The sequence below is a fragment of the Phragmites australis genome, chromosome 14 (assembly GCF_958298935.1).
Source record: "Phragmites australis chromosome 14, lpPhrAust1.1, whole genome shotgun sequence".
Classification (NCBI taxonomy): domain Eukaryota; kingdom Viridiplantae; phylum Streptophyta; class Magnoliopsida; order Poales; family Poaceae; genus Phragmites; species Phragmites australis.
The window spans coordinates 3,650,379-3,670,560 of NC_084934.1; the positions used below are offsets into that span (position 1 = coordinate 3,650,379).

The 20,182-nt window shown below is 51.2% G+C and overlaps 1 protein-coding gene, 1 non-coding gene and 1 pseudogene across 2 annotated transcripts; 2 read left to right on the plus strand and 1 right to left on the minus strand.

Moving 5' to 3' along the window:
* Positions 1 to 519: 519 nt before the first annotated feature.
* Positions 520 to 658, plus strand: LOC133891836 (small nucleolar RNA Z247). Its single transcript, XR_009904292.1, has one exon. It is a non-coding gene; the product is annotated as a small nucleolar RNA Z247 (small nucleolar RNA).
* Positions 659 to 3,772: 3,114 nt separating this feature from the next.
* On the plus strand, positions 3,773 to 5,299 carry LOC133891297 (uncharacterized). Its single transcript, XM_062332012.1, has 2 exons — positions 3,773 to 4,217; positions 4,712 to 5,299. Exons 1-2 carry the CDS (start codon positions 3,876 to 3,878, stop codon positions 5,189 to 5,191), a joined length of 822 nt encoding a protein of 273 aa, XP_062187996.1. The 5' UTR covers positions 3,773 to 3,875; the 3' UTR covers positions 5,192 to 5,299.
* A 49-nt stretch (positions 5,300 to 5,348) lies between these two features.
* LOC133891260 (carboxylesterase 15-like) lies at positions 5,349 to 8,191 on the minus strand (annotated as a pseudogene).
* Between the last annotated feature and the right edge of the window lie 11,991 nt (positions 8,192 to 20,182).

Genomic DNA, 20,182 nt, shown 5'->3' on the forward strand with positions numbered 1-20,182 from the left:
TCTTTCCTCTGGCATGCCCAGTTCCCCAAAATCTCCATCCTTGATCTTGACAAATCAAAGCAACGCCGGACTTCTCCCGACGCCATCCTTCGGTCATTTGGTTAACATCAAACTAACATGGGAGAATTATCCCCTATGGCAGCCGCAGATCCTGCCATATCTTCGCAGCCAATAATTACTTGGCTACGCCGATGGCTCCATCCAAATGCCATCTCGGATCATCGTCGACAAAGATGAGCGCAAACCAAATCCAGAGTATCAAGCCTGGATTCAACAAGATCAACTCGTCCTCAGCACGCTGCTCTCCACTCTTGCTCCAGATGTGCTGTCTCAGTGTTGTTCCTCACCGCATCTCATGGGGTGTGGAGCCATCTGCAGCGCATGTATGCCTCAACTTCCAAGGCCAAGGTGATGCAAATTCGTCGCCAACTCTCCACCGTGCAGAAGAAGGACATGACGATGGCAAACTACATCCACAAGGTGAAAGGGTTCGCCGATTCCATGGCGGCCGCCTGGCAAGCAATTAACAATGATGAACTCTTTTCCTATTTATTTATGGGATTTCATTCCAATTATGACTCAATCATGACTTTCCTCACGACTCAAGTTGATGATCTAACCTTTAATAATGTTTATGCACATCTCATGGCTTTTGAGATGCGACTTGATCAGCACAACACTGCAGTCCAAATTGGTGCTTCAGTCAACTCAATAGTTCACAACAGCAACAACCCCAGCGATAGAGGAGGCCATGGTTGTGGAGGTCATGGCAGAGGTCGTGATCGATCATCCTCCACTTACAACAACTATGCAACTAGCAACAACAACAAACAAGTGGCGTGTCAGATCTGCAACAAGACCAACTATGTTGCCTCCAGGTGCTAGTACCGATTTGATCATGCTTACCAGGTCAATGAGCCACGATTTGCTGCTACTGCCACAACTGAAAGCTACCAAGTCGACACCAATTGGTACACGGACATGGGGGCAACTGATCATATCACAAGTGAACTGAATCAACTCACCATGAGGTTGAAGTACATTGGTAAAGATCAAGTGCAGGCTGCAAATGGTTCAGCTATGGCCATTGCCCACATTGGTCACTCTAGCTTTCCAACTCCACATAAAACACTTCGTCTCAATAATGTCCTTCTTGTACCTAATACCCAAAAGAATCTTATATCTATTCAAAAACTGGCTAGTGACAATAATGTGGTCTTTGAATTCCACCCCAATTTCTATCTTATCAAGGATTCGGCCAAGGGGACCATTCTTCTTTAAGGTAGATGTGAAGGAGGGCTCTACGCTTTGTCTGCTCAAGCCACTGCCTCATCTAAAGATGCTCTTTCTGGAGTTAGAACAAGCACTGACTAGTGGCACTGCAGGCTGGGACACCCCTCCTCTCAAATCGTCCAACAGATTCTTCAGCTCAACAGTCTTCCTACTTCCATGTCCAACAATAAAGATGCTATTTGTAGTGCTTGTCAGCTTGGCAAAATCCATCAATTGACTTTTCCTTTATCCAATAATGTATCATATTCACCTCTAGAGCTTATTCACTCAGATGTCTGGGGGCCAGCACATACCTCAGCCAATGGGTTCAAGTATTATGTGAGCTTTGTAGATGATTTTAGTAGATTTACCTAGCTTTATTTGTTGAAAAGCAAAGCTGATGTAGCAAACACATTCGTTTAGTTTAATAAACATGTTGAGTTGATCATTGATAAGAAAATCTGTGCTTGCAATCTGATTGGGGTAGAGAGTACCAAAAAGTTCATGCTTTCCTTGAAAATAGTGGCATCTCTCATAGGGTGTCATGTCCCTACACACACCAGCAAAATGGTTTGGTTGAGAGAAAACATTGTCACATAGTTGAGGTTGCTCTCTCTCTTCTTCCTCAGGCTCACATGCCTGTTAAATTTTGGGATGAAGCTTTTTTAGCCGCTTGCTACCTTATTAACAGATTACCCAGTAAGGTCACCCATAATGTCTCACCAATAAAGATTTTGTTTAAGCAAAAGCCCGACTACACCCTTCTCAAAACCTTTGGTTGTGCTTGCTATCCAAATCCCAGACCTTACAACAAGCACAAGCTTCAACAGAACTAAACAATGTGCTTTTGTGGGCTACAACAATATGCACAAGGGATATAAGTGCTTAGATCTTGAGACTAGAAGAGTGTACATCTCTAGGGATGTCATCTTTGATGAAAATACCTTTCCTTTCCTCACAAAAATTCTTCATCCAATCCTGTCAGACAAGAAACTCAAATCCTTCTACCTATTTACAATTCTGCTAGGAGTGACCTTGTGGCTTTTGAGCATGAACCTCTGCAATCTAACCTTGATTTGCAACAAGATACCTCTTCTATGCACTATGATGCAGGTGTTGACATCAAAGAGAACATGCAAATGCAGCATACTCAGTCACCCCTTTAGTTCAACCTGCTGGAATTACTGTTTCAGCATCGATAATTGCCAGTTCTGCTGAAGATGCCTCTACTGCACTCTTGGAACCTGACAGTTCTACCACCAGTGCAACTCCACCCAGTCAGCCCGCACCTCAACATGCCATGCGCACTAGACTTCGAGATAACATTGTCCTTCCTAAGAGATTCGCAGATGGCACTGTCAGGTATACTGTTGTTGTCATCACTCCAGAACATGACAATTAGAAATATGTATTACAAGATCCAAATTGGAGACAGGCTATGGATGAAGAGTTTCAGGTTTTACTCAAGAATGGCACCTGGGAACTTATACCTCTAGAGAAGTGCTTGAACATATTTGATTGTAAACGGGTCTATAAGATCAAGAGAAAATCTGATGGATCTATTGACAGATTCAAAACAAGACTAGTAGCCAAAGGATTCAAACAAAGATTTAACATAGATTATGAAGACACTTTTAGCCATGTGGTAAAACCTTCTACAATTAGATTGATTATGTCCATTGCGGTGACAAGGGGGTGGAGCTTGAGGCAGCCAAATGTGCAAAATGCTTTTCTTTATGGTATTCTTGAGGAGTGTAGTATTTTGAAAAAGACAGCCAGGGCTGTTGTTTGATCTGAGTCCTGATGCACGCTTGTCCTTCATTTGATCTGACACATGCTCCACGTTCTTCCTCCAGAGAACAGCTTGGATTCAATGGATGGATCTTCCATGTTACAATTAGTTGCATAATTGGATTGCTTTGACATGATCTAATGCTACCAACCAGGCTTGGGTTACTCAAAGAGTTGACTATCCAAGTATTCTATGCGATGAAGCAACAGGCCGCAGAAAACAGCTACCTCCGTTCCCACGTGTGCCAGTGCGTGGTGCATGTGTGCACACGTGATCAAAGAAGGAAAGCATTAATTGTGGGAATCAGATTGCCGTCCACTCCAACTTCTCGGCGCGAAAACACTATAACACAGCTGCTATAATTTTTATTATAGCGTTCACTCCAGCTTCTCCCATATGTGGCACGCAAGAAAAACAGTACTTTAAAATAAATATGGTTTTGAAAATTAGCACGATTCAAAAATGAACTTTTACTAGCTACTACTATATTTTGTTATAATATAGTGATAAAATATATTATTATGAAAATATTTTTGAGGATAAATCTACTTGTGTTATTTTTAAGTATTCAAATTTATTGTATAAAAAATAATTTATAATTAAAATTTAAAACACGTAACCTAAAATGGCACTTATTTCCCGAGGAGGGAGTATAAAATATGCCTCGGCTCTGTGTTGGTCTGTTGGAACAGCTCTGTCTGCCTCTGTGCTTCTTCTTCCTCAAGTACCTCCCGATCTCCTCTGGTTCCTGCCTCAAATCACAAACCGGACCGTAGCAATACGTAGTTGTGCGAGCGAGAGGCGTAGAGAGATGTGGGCGCCGTCGCCACCATTCCTGTACCCGCCGCTTGCGTCGGCGTTTGTGGCCGCGATGTCGGCGGTATCCGTCGCCTCGCTGGCGAGCTTGGGCCTCTCGGAGCTCCGCGGCGAGCACATGGCCTACTCCAAGTTCTGGCACGTCGTGGCGGGTGTCAAGCAGCGCCAGCAGGGCGGCGGCGCACTCCTGCCGAGCCGCGGCGGGATGCTGGTGGCCTACGCCCCGGCGCTCGTCGCCGCGCTCGCGTCCTTCGCAGTGCCGGGCGCGGTGGATGGCACGCGCGCCCAGCTCCTCAGCGCCGCGCTCGCCGTCCACTTCCTCAAACGGGTTCTCGAGGTAATGAAATCCACTCTTTTTTTCTCTCTCTCATTTTTGGACTATTTGTTATAAGCCACGCAGAAGTAGAACAGCTCACAGTCTTCAGTTCAGACACCACCGAACTCTTCGAACACAAATTATGCTCCATTTGACACGCCAGCGTCGGTTCAAAACCACTATTAATACATTTGAAATGAACCGGTAGCGATAGTAATTTTAAACCAGTAGAGATATACTCTTATCACTGTTGATTCTAACAAATTTCATATAAATTGTGATATTGTTCGTAAAATTTATACATTCCGAAGTATTGGCTGGAGATGCCCATTGCAACCCCAATTCATTGTAAAATTCCATAAGATGACTTGGGTAACACAACCCAATTAATACTTCAGTACACAATGGTAAATCCCACTTAATTGGAACTCATAATTTTTATACGATAGTATAATTCTCGAAGAAATCCTATGAAATTCAGCCGGTTTAGCTAACATGTGTTCTCTCTCTCTCAGGTGCTTTTGGTTCACCGGTACAGTGGGAGCATGCCGCTCTCCACGGCTCTAACAATCTCCTCTTGTTACCTATTCAACAGTGTCGCCATGATCTACGTGCAGCACCTGAGCCGCGGTCTCCCGGACCCTCCCGTCGACCTGAGGTACCCCGGCGTGCTTGTCTTCGCCATCGGCGTCGGCGGTAACTTCTACCACCACTACCTTCTCTCGAGACTGAGAGCCGTCGGAGGCGGCAACGACAAGGGGTACAAGATCCCCAGGGGCGGCCTGTTTGAGCTCGTCACCTGCCCGCACTACCTCTTTGAGATCCTCGCGTTCTTCGGGTTCGCCATGATCTCGCAGACGGTGTTCGCGCTCTCTGTGGCCTTCGGCACGGCGGCCTACCTCGCTGGCCGGAGCTGCGCCACCAGGAGGTGGTACGCGTCAAAGTTCGACGAGTTCCCGGCGAGGATCAAAGCTCTGGTGCCGTATGTCTTGTAGCGAGTTGAGGAAGAGTGCTTGCTCTGTGTGCAATTTCACGTGTACAAGATATCGTTGTGAATTGATGTCGATTTGTTGATAAATGACGCCTATGTAAACCTCAAAACAAGCGTTTATACTTTTAAAATTCTTTCTTAATGCAATTACGACAAAAGCGTTACACTGACTGAGGCGAGCAGCGTGCCTGCGTCACGGGATGCGTCCGGATAAGCAGACCGAGTCCCGGGAGAGCGGATGCGCTCAGCTGGGCGGCGCCGGTGCGACGCCGTGCGGCTTGGACCAGCTCGCCCGTGGCCTCGCCGTCCGGCTCGGAGACGGCGAACCCGTGGCCCTGCCCGCGAACTCTACGAACTCGACGCGCTTGTTCCCCGTCGCCTTCAAGCGCCTGATCCGGTCGATCAGCATGTCGCGGTCGCCGGACGCGACGAGCAGCGGCCGGAGATCGACGGGGCCCAGCGCGGGGCTGCCCGACCCGAACGGGTTCGCCGCCGGGTGGTCCCTCGTCGCCCCCGCCGGTAGCGCCAGCCGCCACATCTGGTCGTACAGGGCGATCGAGCGTCGGGAACACGTCGGCCGGGCAGGTCTCTCGGACGCCGTCCTCTGCTCGCCGCCGAAGTACGGCCAGAGCAGGACGCACCCGGCGATGCGTGTTGGACTAAACCTTGTTGCACGTATCGTTTTCCTAGCAGTTTTTTTGCACGTTTAGCTAACAGCAAGAGGCATGCCCACGTTCACGCCAAGGCAGTATTCTCTTGTTTAGTACAGGGAAGGGAAAATTCTATTAACACATACCCACACATAGCTTATGAGGTTTATTTATTTATGTTAAGATTTGTAATTAGAGAGATAATTAAAAAATATAAAGTATGTGAAAGAATTAATAGATATATAAGTATTAGATGAGAAAGATAAATGATTGAGATAGTCCGTGTGTCTATATACCTTGTGGAGCTACTGTGTGCGGGTTGTGGGATGACGCGGCTGATGGGAAGGAAATTTTATCGGATCTGATCTTACAGAAAGATCCACTCTTGTACATATCACGTATCATCCTCCTTCTCTACATGTTAGCTGTTAGATAAAAAAAAAGTATAAATCAAAATCTCGTAAAGATATTTCGATGAAAGTACTATAGAATTTCTTGCTGGCTGATGTTGCATAGGACTCGGGCAAGTTTGTCAGCCCGTGCTTTTGCCTTGTAATCTCGGCCGATAAGTGTACTTACGCAGCGCATTACTAGTCTCTCGTGTGTGTTTTTGGTTGCTGCTTGTTAGCCAGGGAGGTCACGTGAGTGTGTGTGTGTTCTCGTGTTCGGCAACTCGTCACAACAACGCGCGCGGGGTCGGCGGCGAGGTTGCTTGAGCCGATGCGGACGGCCGCGTGGTGTGCGATGTTCGCGCCGGCCGAGTCGCCGGACACGAACATGCGGCGGAAGTCGGCTTCCGCCGACTCGGCGAGCCACGGATAGGTAGCCGTGGCAGTCGTGGCCTGTGCGCGCAGCCAGGAGAAGAGGTAGTCCATGTCGTCGAGCGCCGCGGGGAGACTGTGCTCGGGGGCGAGGAGGTAGTTGGCGGACGACGACGGGCGACCTGGAAGTCGTGCATGGTAATGCTGTCAACGCAGAACCACCGCTGTGGAAGTAGACAAAAACCAGGAGCTTCTTGGCGCCATTGTCAGCAGCAGCATCCGCACCGGCTGTTCAATATCTAACTATATAATATATACATCAAGGAGTACCCATATAGACACCATACATTGTATACATCCTCAATGGTTTTGAAAATTGCGGACCCAAATCTGCGGGACTGGCATACTCGGGGATTTCCAAAATCTATACTACGAAGATCTCAATCGGATTAACCGACCTGAGTACGACTAATATTCAGATTGGATTCGGTTGTCTTACCTTGACCAACAAGATAAATAACTCTTTATTGACTATGACTGAATCCAGAACAGCGTCAGGACATCTATATAAGGTGGGGACTCATACTTCTAGAAAAAAAAAGAGGGGGACAACACAAAGAACCCAATTTGAAAACCATCAACTCGACGCAAGCACCAAGACCATAGCTCCTGGAGATACTCAGTGATTTCATCCCTAAATTAGCCTAGATCCAATCTACTCCTTATAATAGGTCTAGCCATATTACTTGTACTTAAGACAATATATATATACAACAACATATATATAGGACCTAGAGTACTACTTCAATTGGGGGCCAAACCTATCTACATTGTGTGTCTTGTTTCATGCTCGATCCTTAATCTCGAAGGTATCTTAGTTCAATTACGGACATATTATCATTAACAAATCTTTGACAGTTAGCGCTCGGAGGTATGGGTATTCTTCTATTTTTTTTATAATTTATCATGCCTCGAGTTCACATCCACGTTGGATTTTTCGACACCGGTTTCTACGATCACTTTGAGTTGGCGGCAGTCATCTCCGAATCACCTCCCGCCGGCTCCAAGATCACATTTGGAACTATGGTTTACTGTTGGGAAAATTAGGGTGAACTGATTCACACTGGTATTCTCGAGTCTAGCCCATTGGATCTATACCGATGGGACACCTCAAGTGGGATCCCAAGGAACCTAGTGTTCTTTAGTTTATGGACACCGATAGCGACGAGGAGAGTCGGGAAAGTGGCAATGATGACTCCATCGAAGGCCAGAGCAACCGAACAGATCGATTCGTATTTATGGCCGGAGTCGATGGCACCCCCAGCAAGTAAAACGCGGGAGATCCAATGGCAGTGGAGAATGATGGTGTGAAAATCCCTAAAGATCCAGTGGCGGCAACCACTGCCGTAGGTGCAGGAGCTGCAGGGGGGTTACCACCGGTCATCGTCCTTGACACAACTCTTCATCGATGGACTACAGGAGGTCAGGTGCCTCTTGGTCTCCAAAGATGACTTCTGGTGGGCACGCCTCCACTGGCAGCGCCCCAAAGATCAGGGAATGAACTCCCTTAGGATAGCAATCGCGGAGCGACATCGGTTCGACCTCTGCTGAGTTTGGGTAGCAATGTTTTCAATACTCTCGAAGCTAATATCCAGGGCTCATATGATCCTAAGATCATTTCCCAAGTTAGATCCGATGAATCCCCTGACCCTTACGGTCAATCAACTCAAGACTTTGGTTGATGCAGCTCAGATCCAGGCGGCTCGAGCAAACAACCTTGGCGGTTCTAGGCACCCTAGTCGGTAAGGTGCCGGTTCGAAGAACAATGGACATAGACATCCTCGAGTCGAGAGATCACATACAGGGAGCTCGGGTGGTCGAACTCGAGCACAACCCTACAGAGCTGAATTGCAACTACCCTATCTATAGGCGCAGAGACCAGGAAGATTTAAGGAATCGTATTTCTCATTAAAGGAACAATCTACGACAAGTGATAGACAACTGCTAGGAGGAACTCTAAGAAGATTGTCGTCGTCATCACGACCACGTGTCCCCAGGACGAGATAGTCGACGTGACTCCCCTGCTCTAAGGAACAGGTGTGACATTCCACCCCCATATCCTCCTAAAGAATTTGATGCAGGATGCGAGGCTTTCATACATGAGATTTGGTCGATACGATGGCCCGAGAAGTTCAAGGCGGGTTCGATCCAGAAGTACAACAGAAAACTCAACCCTAACGAATGGTTACAAATCTATACCACTGTTATTCGAGGAGTCAGCAGCTCTAGCAGGGTCTTTACATTTCAATTTAAAGAACGCTGGTGCTACTTATCAGCGGTGTATTTAGAAATGTTTACAGCCCCAAATTAGGCGCAACGTTGAAGGTTATGTCAATGTATTGAAGTTAAGTCTAGAACTAAAGATGCATTAATTATCGAGAACCTTAGAAAGTATCGTATGATGCTTAATCTCGAGAAGTGCACGTTCGGCATCCCGTCCGGCAAGCTTCTCAATTTACTAGTGTCAAGCTGTGGCATTGAGATCACCTCAAACACTAAAGGAGGTCCAAAAGCTGACGGGGTGCATAGCAACCCTTAGTCGGTTTATAACCAAGATGGGTGAGCGGGGATGCCTTTCTTTAGGCTTCTAAAGAAGAACAATCGGTTCGAGTGGATGGAATAGGTTGAGAAGGTATTTCAAGATTTAAAAAAGTATTTATTATCTCCATTAATTCTAAACCTATCTAACAAAAAAGAGGGGCTCTTTTTCTACATTGCAGCTACCTCGCGAGCTATAAGCACAGTTCTGGCGATCGAACAGGAATGTCCTGAGAGGAAGGACAAGATCCAAAAGCCAATTTACTATATATGTGAGCGAAATCCTACATGATCCTAAGATACGATACTCGTAAGTGCAGAAGTTGCTATAAGCTGTCTTGGTGACTTCCCAGAAGCTACGACATTATTTAAGCGTATAAGATCATCGTCGTGATGATATATCTGCTAAAGGATGTTATACACAATAGGGAGGTGTCGGTGTATCAGGAACCGGGGGTCCCTGAGTCCCGAGGCCCGGCCAGCCATCCGCCACATGGCGCCATTCCACGAGGTCCCTCCTAAAGAATGAGAAAAGCTCAAGTCCCAGGAGAAGGTGCTCGGGGTCACAGTCGGTGGTCCCCGAGCGCCCCAGTTCCCCGATGATCTACAGAGTCTAAGTACCGGGAAGAAAGTGCTCGGGGAGGTGCCCGGTCACCCCCGAGCACCCTAGTCCCCCGACGATCAAAAGAGCTAAGTTCCGGGAGAGAGTGCTCGGGGCTACGTGCAGCAGCTCCCGAGCGCTCGGTTCCCCGAAGATCCATACAAGAGTGCTCGGGAGATAGTGCTCGGGGCTGCACGTGGTAGCCCCCGAGCACTCGGTTCCCCGAAGGATCGTGCAAGAGTGCTCGGGGAGGTGAACAGTACCCCCGAGCACCCGGTACCCCGAGGACAAGGATAGGCATTCTCGGGAGAGAGTGCTCGGGGAGGTGAACAGTACCCCCGAGCACTCGGTGCCCCGACGACCCAGAAAGGCCCCCGAGGGGCCCACCGATGAGGTGTCCACCAGCCAGAGGTCCGAGGCCGCATTTAATGAGCGTGCGTGGCCTGACATCTCCAACTGCTCCCACCGCGGTGTCAGTTCCTGCCATGTTTTGGCAGAGAGGCGTGGGGCTATTAATTGCACGGGTCCCGTCCCGTATCATTCGGCTTGCCTTGGGATAACATCGCGAGGATCAAGGCGTTCCGTCTGCCGCCCTGCCGTGGCAGAGAAACAAGACAGGGCGGGCACGCCGGGTTGCTCTGCGGCTGCCCGGTGGGCCCTCTCCACGGCGCCCGTTGCCAGGGCGTTTATGGTGACAGGTGACCGGGCGTGCGGCGTTTTTTTCCACCCCCGGTCACTTCACCCAGAAGAAATGATGACGCCTTTCCCAGTCATGGCGTCTTGGAACTTGTGCCCCCCTCCTTCCCGTTCGGGGCATGTCTCGGCCGGCAGGTACTTAAAAGAGCCGGCAACACAGAAGAGAAGACAATCCAACGATAGACTGCAAGCATAGAACACACAGCAAGAATCGAAGATATAGATCCAGAGACAGAGAACACAAGAGACGAACACAAGGCACAAGGCACAGTCCCTGCCGAAGAACAAGGAGCCTCAGGCTCTTAGTTAGGCCAATGTTGTAACCAGCAACATCCTCGAGGGATTTCCTCAGGACAGTTATTGCATCCATACAGGAGTAGGGTATTACGCCCCCGTGCAGCCCGAACCTGTCTAAATTTCGGTGCATTTACTTCTTTTTGCACTAGGTCATCACCCCCACCACCGGCCGTTGCATTCATTCCATTTATTTCTCCGACGAACTTATTCAGGATCATCCCCCTGGACGAATCTCTAAAAAGGGGTCTCTCGGGATCCCTGCGACAGGAGTTAATCCTCCGACAGGAGGCTACTGGATGAATCGCGTAATAGGCGGTCAAGCTTAATGAGTTTGACGTAAATTACGCGCCATGCACAAGCATTAAGTCAGGAATACTAGAGGAATTCATCACCGAGTGGACAAACATTGAGGAAACCAATCCAAACGTGGCTAAGGAATACTGGACACTCTTCTTCGATGGATCGCTCACGCTTTAAGGCTCTGGGGCTGGCATTGTGCTCAAATCTCCAATGGGTGACAAACTCAGGTACGCCATTCAATTAGAATTTAAAACTTCTAATAATGTTGCAGAGTATGAAGGACTAGTAAACGGGCTCCGTATAGCTATATCGTTTGGAATCAGGCGACTACTCATGAAAGGGGACTCACATCTAGTCGTATGTAAAGTGCAAAAGGAGTACTAGTGCTTAGACGATAACATGACTGCTTATTTGAATGAGGTGCGTAAGCTCAAGGAAAAGTTTGAAGTGCTAGAAATCATGCACATGAGGAGGAGTGATAACTCTGGTGCGGACGAACTTGCTAGATTCACTTCTTCTCACTCATCGACACCCACATGAGTCTTTGTTGAAAAAACTCCTCAAACCATCTGTCTTAACAGTTCGGCAAATGGATGCTGCCCAACTCAACCAGCAGTCTGGTCAAGTCAGTGAGGCAGAACCTACAAACATGGATGTTGCACTACTCGAACGCAAACTGACTTGGATAACCTCATTTTGAGCTTATCTCGAAGATCAAGACATCCCTGACGATGATGCGTCTGTAGAGAAAATTGCTTGTAAGTCCAAGCTATACACTTTGGTAGACGATAAGCTCTACCGAAAGGAGAGTAATGGAATCTTGATGAAGTGCATCACTCAGGAAGAAGATAATAAAATATTGCTTGATATCCATAAAGGCATGTGTGGTAATCATATGTCTTATCACACCTTGGTCGAGAAATTTTTCCACCAGAGATTCTATTGGCTGACTGCTCTCCAAGATGCTTTCAAGCTAGTCAAAAAGTGCAAAAGCTGTCAATTTTTGGAAGGCATGCCACTTGACTAGCCCAAGCTATGCAAATAATTCATTTTTCTTGGTCTTTCTCTGTCCAGTGCTTGGATATCCTAGGATCATTCCCAAGGGCCCAAGGTGGTTTCAAATTCCTATTCGTTGCTATCGATACATTGACCAAGTGGATCGAGGCCAAAGTCGTGGGAAAGATAACCGTAGAAGCGACTAAGAAGTTCATGAGGACCATAATTATTTGATACGACATTTCACATTAGATAATTACAGACAATGATAGCCAGTTCAGAAGCGGGACATTTACTGCGTTCTGCGAAGAATATGGCATCAAAACTTGTTTCGCCTCAGTAGCTCATCCTCAAAGTAACGGTCAGGTTGAGTGCACCAATGGTATAGTCTTGTAGGGTATCAAAACTCGAGTTTTTGACAGACTAAAAGCTTACTCAAAATGATGGGTGAAGGAACTTCCCTCGGTACTATTGGTCGTTCGTACCTTGACTAACAGAGCCACTGGAGAAACTCCTTTCTTTTTAGTCTACAGAGCAGAGGTAGTGCTTCCGACTGAATTGCAATTTGGGTCATTGTGAGTGAAGGGTTACTCGAAAGAAGGGCAAGAGCAGTTATGAGCTGACGACATCAATTTACTAGAGGAGTATCATGATCGAGCATCCATTCGAGCGGCTAAGTATCAATAAGTGTTGCATAGATATCACAATTAGAAAATTCAGCCTAGGAAACTCACTGCTTGGGATCTTATTTTATGAAAGATGCAGAAATAAGCTATGCGTCATAAGTTATCACCCAAGTGGAAAGGACCCTATAAGGTAGTCAAAGTTACTCGACCTGCATCAATACAATTATCTACTACAGACAGTGAAATACTCGAGCACTTGTGGAATATCGACCAACTCCGACAGTTTCATTCATAGATTAGGTAAGTCGAAGGTAAGTCAAATACATTTTCATCAGACTAACTATCCTATTACATATTGTTAACATAAAGGATTCGTCTAGCTCTTGCAAATAGTGAAGATCCACCACCTTCAAGAGTTCAGAAGTATGTGGACCCCTACTTGTCTTTAAACAAATCGAGGAATTTCTTCTGTTCCTCTATGGGGTGGCAGCTGATCACCATGGGGATCGACAAGAGCATAGGAGCCAGGGAAAGTGGCCAAGGTAAAGACCCTGCTAGAGCTGCTGACCGGTGCTGACAATGTCGAGTGGCCCTCTGTAGGATATGAAGGTGATCTGGTAGTTGTCGACGGAGAAAACGACAAAACTTTCTTCACCACCAGAGGCTTGGTGCTCCATCGCCGAAGACCTCGTTGGTGACTTGGTCGATGATATCATCAAGATCACCACCATCTTCATCTCCCTCCTACGCGGCCCGCGTCGTTGACTCCCGCGCCGCTCGTTTCTTAGCGCCGGCGTCCAGGAAACACCAGAGGTGGAGGGTGAAGGGTCAACAACCTCCAACGGACATTATGTTCCCTCTCCTCCTAGGCTTTTTACTCAATTCCTCCTCATTAGAAGAAACTATGATGACACTGAGTGGAACCATGGCAAGAGGCCTGGGGACGAGAGGACGTGCTCCTCCTATTTCTAAACATGGCTCAGGAGACAACGGGGGAGTGGACGCCATGGTCTCAAGCTCTACGAGTGTCTACTAGGAAATGTGCAGGGAGAGGGGAAGGTGACGGGGTGAAAACAAACAACCCTAGATGTATCTATTTATAGATGTGGAAACGGGTCATGCTGTGGAAATGATGCCGTCAAGATCCGATAGCGTCGGGCGTGATGTTGATGTTGCCTTAGTCATGCAGCGTGTTTGCCGAAAGTTGAGGCGCCATTGAGGCTTTATGAATTGTCTAAATCTCTGCAAAGAGGGGTGTGGTGTCATTATGACGAGTCAAATCAAAGGTTGTGGTGAAAATGAGCGCAAGCAGGAGTGGGTTTTTAATGCTTATCTACCCAATGGATTAAATTCATTCGATAACTGTGATAAAATTGCAGCCATGTGCACGGGGGTTGATGCCTTTGAGCATATGATCGAGAAGAGGAAGTTGATGCTTATTCTCTAATCTCCACTCGGTTCAGTTATCGAGTGGAGAGTCGATAGCTACATCATATATTTTTTTGCTTATACTTCATTCTCTATTTAAATATCATGTTAATCAGAGAACCGGGAGTTACATTTTAATGGCAATCCTTATGCTCCATTCTCTACTCAAATTTAGTTATTGAGCAAAGAGTCAGGGGCTATGTTGGGTATCTTTTGATGCTACAGCTTTACTCTTTGTCTTGATTATCACATCTGTCGGAGGGTGAACTCCTGTCGCAGGGATCCCGAGAGACCCCCTTTTAGAGATTCGGCCGGGGGGATGATCCTGAACGAGCTTGTTTTGGGAAATAAGTGGGAAACGGAAATAAATGCAGTAGCTGGTGGGAGATGATCGTCCTAGTGCGAGAAAGATGGGTGCACCGGGGTTTAGACAGGTTCGGGCCGCACGGGGGCGTAACACCCTACTCCTGTGTGAGTGTTATATCTGCCCTTGAAGGGAATTCTTCAAGGATGTATCTGGTTACAAGAGAGAGCCACTTACTGAGAGCTTGAGGCTCTCGTGTTCTAACTTGGCTTGAGCTGGTTTGAGCGTCTGCGTCCTCTTTTTCACACCTTTTACATGTTCTCCATCCTTTCCTTTTATAGGCGCGCCGACCTCAACATATCCTGAATGGGAAAGAGGGGATGCGAATGCCAAGGTGCCACGGAGAAAGGCGTAATCATTTCGTCTTGGCGAAGTGACAGGGGCGGTGGAGAAATGCGGCGCGCATCCGACCACCCGCAACTGACTGCAGCCACGTACGCCGCCATTTGAGGATCCGTGCACTGGTACTCCTTGGATACCTGGTTGACGACCAGTTGGGAGTCCCCTTTGACCAGGAGGCGACGAATCCCGAGCCCCACCGCAGCCCGGAGGCCGGCGATGAGACCTTCATACTCCGCCATGTTGTTGGATGCGCGGAACTGCAACTGTACGACGTACCGGAGCTCTTCACCCGTTGGGGAGGTGAGAACCACTCCGGCCCCTGCGCCTTTCAGCGAGAGGGAGCCATCGAAGTGCATGACCCAGTACTCGGGCGTGTCGTGCCCGGGATAGGCAGAGACCTCTTCTGGGACGACGCAGGGGACGGGCGTCCACTCTGCCAAGAAGTCGGAGAGCGCCTGGCTTTTGATTGCCTGGCGACTGACAAAGTGTAGGTCGAACTCCGCCAGCTCTACTGCCCATTTGACAACGCGCCCGGTGCCTTCCCGGTTCCGGAGAATGGGTCCCAGTGGATAAGTGGTAACCACCGAGACCTTGTGCGCCTGGAAGTAGTGGCGCGGCTTCTGGGAGGCGACGAGCACGGCATAGAGTAGCTTTTGCGCCTGAGGACTTCGCTGACGAAGTACACCGGTCGCTGCACCCGGCGAGCCCGGACGGTGGCTCCACCCGGGGGGCTACCGCAGCCCCTAGGGTTGGCGGCACGGTCGGGGCTGGCCGGGCACTCGGGCTCGACTCCTTGGCTGGGAAGAGCAGTGTGCTCGGGCTCGACCCCTTGCCCAGGGGGAGCCGCGAGGACAAGTGAGTGGTCGGGGGCCTCTGGGAGCTGGGACCCAGCACCCGGCCCCGAACACTCGTCGCGCTCCACCACCAGCACTATGCTCACGACCTGAGGAGTGGCCGACACATAAAGTAGCAGGGGCTCACCTTGAGAGGGAGCCACCAACACGGGTGGCGAAGTAAGGAATTTATTTAAGTCGTGGAAGGCCTCCTCGGCCTCCGGTGTCCAGTCAAAACGACCGGATTTCTTCAAAAGCTTGAAGAGGGGGAGCCCTCGCTCCCCGAGCTTGGAGATGAAGCGCCCGAGGGCTGCCATGCAGCCGGCGAGGCGCTGGACCTCCTTGAGTCGAACCGGGGGTCGCATCTGCTCAATGGCCCGGATCTTCTCTGGATTGACCTCGATCCCTCGGCCAGAGACCAAGAAACCAAGGAGCTTGCCCGCCGGCACCCCGAAGACACATTTCTCCGGGTTGAGCTTGAGGCGGGTAGAGCGGAGACTGTTGAAAGTCTCGGCAAGGTCCTCGAGCAGGGTGGCGCGGTCTCGGGTTTTGACCACGAGATCGTCGATGTAAGCCTCGACGTTGCGGCCAACCTGCGAGTTAAGAGTGATACGAATAGCGCGCTGGAAAGAGGATCCAGCGTTGCGCAGGCCGAAAGGCATTGACATGTAGCAATAAGTCCCCACCGGGGTGGTAAAAGCAGTTTTTTCCTCGTCCCCTATGGCCATGTGAATCTGGTGATACCCAGAGTTTGCATCTAGGAAGCATAAAAGATCACATCCCGTAGTAGAATCTATAATTTGATCAATGCGAGGTAAGGGGAAGGGATCCTTAGGGCAAGCCTTGTTAAGATCGGTGTAGTCCACGCACATGCGGAGCTTGCCGTTGGCCTTCGGGACGATGACTGGGTTTGCTAGCCAGTCGGGGTGGAGGACTTCTCGGATGAATCCGGCGTTGAGGAGCTTGCTAACCTGCTCGCGGATGAACTCCTGGCGCTCTGGTGCCTGCCGCCGGACCTTCTGCTTCACCGGGCGGGCGTCCGGACGCACGGCCAAGTGATGCTCGATCACCTCCGTAGGGATCCCGGGCATGTCGGACGGTTGCCAGGCAAACACGTCTACGTTAGCCCGGAAGAAGGTGACGAGCGCGCTTTCCTATTTGCTGCCCAGGTCGCCGCCGATACGGACAACCTGGGTAGCGTTTTCGCCCACCACGACCTCCTTCGTTGGAACAGAGGTGTCGGCGGCGAGTCGGGGTCTGGATGAAGAGGGTCCCGGGCCCCCTGCAGAGCCATCGACCTCGGCCTGTGCTGAGACCAGAGCCATGTATGATTGTTCAGCGCAGGAAACGGCGCCGCCAGAGTCGGCGATCATAGAGATAGAGCCTGCGGGGCCGGGCATCTTAACCGTAAGGTATGCATAATGCACGGCCATCATAAACTTGGCAAGCGCCGGACGCCCGAGGATGGCGTTGTAGGGGAGAGGGAGCTCTGCGACATCGAAGAGGACGCACTCCGTGCGGAAGTTGTCCCGGCTCCCGAACGTGACAGGCAACTCAACCTGCCCAAGGGGCAGGGAGTGCCCAGGGGTCACTCCACAGAAAGGGAGCGACGGCTTTAGGCGTCGGGAAGACACTTGTAGCTTCTCAAAAGCCTCCTTAGAAAGGAGGTTGAGGCCAGCACCACCGTCGATCAGCACCCTGCCAACCTTGACATTGCAGACAGTGGGGGACACTACCAAAGGTAGTCGCCCCACGGCTGCAGTACTGGCAGGGTGATCAGCCATGCTGAATGTGATCGAAGTATCCGACCACCTTAGGGGCCTTGTGGCCTCCTCGCTTGGGGTTGCCGAGCACACCTCGCGTCGCATGACCTTGATGCCACGGCGCGAGGAAGGCGTATACGCGCCCCCGTCGATGAAGGCGACGGTGTGCTCGGGCTCCTGGAAGCCGAGCTCGGCGTTGTTGGGGGTGACCTCAGTATCGCCTCCTCCACAGAACTCGTCACGCTCCCTCTGGCGCTGCTCCACGAGTCCTTTGACTGTACGACACTCCGTGAGGTCGTGCCATCTGGTCAGGTGTATGGGACACCATTTACCTGGCTCGGGCCCCGCGGGAGCGGGGGCCCTCGCTGGAACGGGAGCTCGGCCAGGGGCCGGGGCTCTCGCTGGAGCTGGCGCCCTTGCTGGAGCCGGGGCCCTCGTAGGCATGGAGGCCCGAGGAGGAGCCCGAGCAAGGGCCCTGACGGGGCATCGATCGACACCCGGCCGACGCTCTTGCCGGTGATCGGGCTCTTGCGGCACCCTATGAGCGGGGACCTGGGTTGGCTCAATGGGAGCGGCCTCGCGCTTCCTTCTCTTTTTCTTTTCCCGCTTGTCGGAGCGGGAAGAACTCGGCTGGTCGGAGGCGGGGCGAGGAGCATGCCACGCCCTGGCCTCCGCAGCCATGGCGCACTTATCGGCCAGTGCGAAGAGTTCCGCAGTGGTCTCGATCTCGTGCGTACCTAGCTTTTCGAGCATCCGCTCATCGCGGACGCCCTGCCGGAAAGCAACAATAACAGCGTGGGGGGCCACTCGCGGAATGGTGTTGCGAACCTAGCTGAAACGCTGTATAAAGCGCCGTAGCGTCTCCCCTTCCTGCTGTTGGACGGCGTGGAGGTCGCACTCCAAACCGGGACGCGTAAACGTGCCCTGAAAGTTGGCCACGAACTGGTGGCACAGGTCATCCCAGGAGCCGATAGACCCTGGGGGTAAGTTCATAAGCCAAGAGCGGGTGGAGCCCCTCAGGGCAACATGAAAGTAGTTTGCCATCACCTTTTCGCTGCCTCCGGCCGCTTGGACGGCCGTTGTGTAGATCTGGAGGAACTCGATGGGGTCGATGGACCCGTCGTACTTCTCCGGCAGCTCGGGGCGGAACTTGGAAGGCCACCTGACCCGGCGGAGCTCGGCGGTGAAAGCATGGCAACCGGTGCCGTACCCCGCAGCGCGAGCGGGGGTCCTCGGTGGCGAGTAGCGGCGAGCCGGGGATCCCCGGTGGCCATGGGCCGGGAGAGAGGAAGCCTGGTCCTCTGCCCCGACCCCCTGCCGGGTCTCCTGCTGACGTTCGAGAGTAACTCGGGCATCCTCGTGGCCCCTCCGCTCGTCAAGGTGCAAACGAAGGTCATGGGCTTCAGATGCGACCAGGGGGACGGCACTCCGCCTGGAGACCCCTCGGCCCGCGCGGGTATTGCCCGTTGAGGAGCCGGCTCTGGCGGCACCATGCCGGGAAGTGGTGCGAGGACTCCCGGTCTGCACCTGGCGACGAGCAGTGCCGACCAAAGCGACGACATCTTGTATCCACCGGCCTTCCGGAGTGTTCGGCGTGGCCTGAACGGGCGGGTGCCTAAGGAGAGCATGTGCTGCAAGCAGCGCGCTCCCTGGGCTAGCCTCGCTAAAAGTGAGCCCACGTCGTGGTGGCACCCGGCGCGGTCCAGAGGCGGACCGGGCGGCCGGGGTCCCGACCACCTGCTGGGGGTCGGAAAGTGCGTCGGCAGCGGCGGCGGCGGCCCTGATGGGCCCAACGCCTTGATCCCCTTGAGCGGGAAAAAATGCGCACGTGGATGGTGGATGTTGCTGGTACGCAGCAGCGACTGGGCCTCCTCTGGCGTCGGGCAGCGCCCCGTCACTGGAAGTGGAGCTGGAACGCTGGAGGCGATGCCCACCGGCCATCTTTTCCTGCGGAAAAAGGTGAAACAAACAAATCCAGGGATATTCCCCTGTACCTGGCGCGCCAGCTGTCCAAGGGTGAACTCCTGTCGCAGGGATCCCGAGAGACCCCCTTTTAGAGATTCGGCCGGGGGGATGATCCTGAACGAGCTTGTTTTGGGAAATAAGCGGGAAACGGAAATAAATGCAGTGGCTGGTGGGAGATGATCGTCCTAGTGCGAGAAAGATGGGTGCACCGGGGTTTAGACAGGTTCGGGCCGCACGGGGGCGTAACACCCTACTCCTGTGTGAGTGTTATATCTGCCCTTGAAGGGAATTCTTCAAGGATGTATCTGGTTACAAGAGAGAGCCACTTACTGAGAGCTTGAGGCTCTCGTGTTCTAACTTGGCTTGAGCTGGTTTGAGCGTCTGCGTCCTCTTTTTCACACCTTTTACGTGTTCTCCATCCTTTCCTTTTATAGGCGCGCCGACCTCAACATATCCTGAATGGGAAAGAGGGGATGCGAATGCCAAGGTGCCACGGAGAAAGGCGTAATCATTTCGTCTTGGCGAAGTGACAGGGGCGGTGGAGAAATGCGGCGCGCATCCGACCACCCGCCACTGTGGAAGCCCTCGGGCGCCATAAAGGGGGCCCACCGGGCAGCCTCAGAGGTGCCCGGTGCGCCCACCCTGTCTTGTCTTTCTGCCAGGGCAGGGTGACGGGCGGAGCGCTTCGATTCTGGCAACGTTATCCCGAGGCACTCGGATGAAACGGGACGGGACCCGTGCATTTAATGGACCCACGCCCCCCTGCCAGGGCATG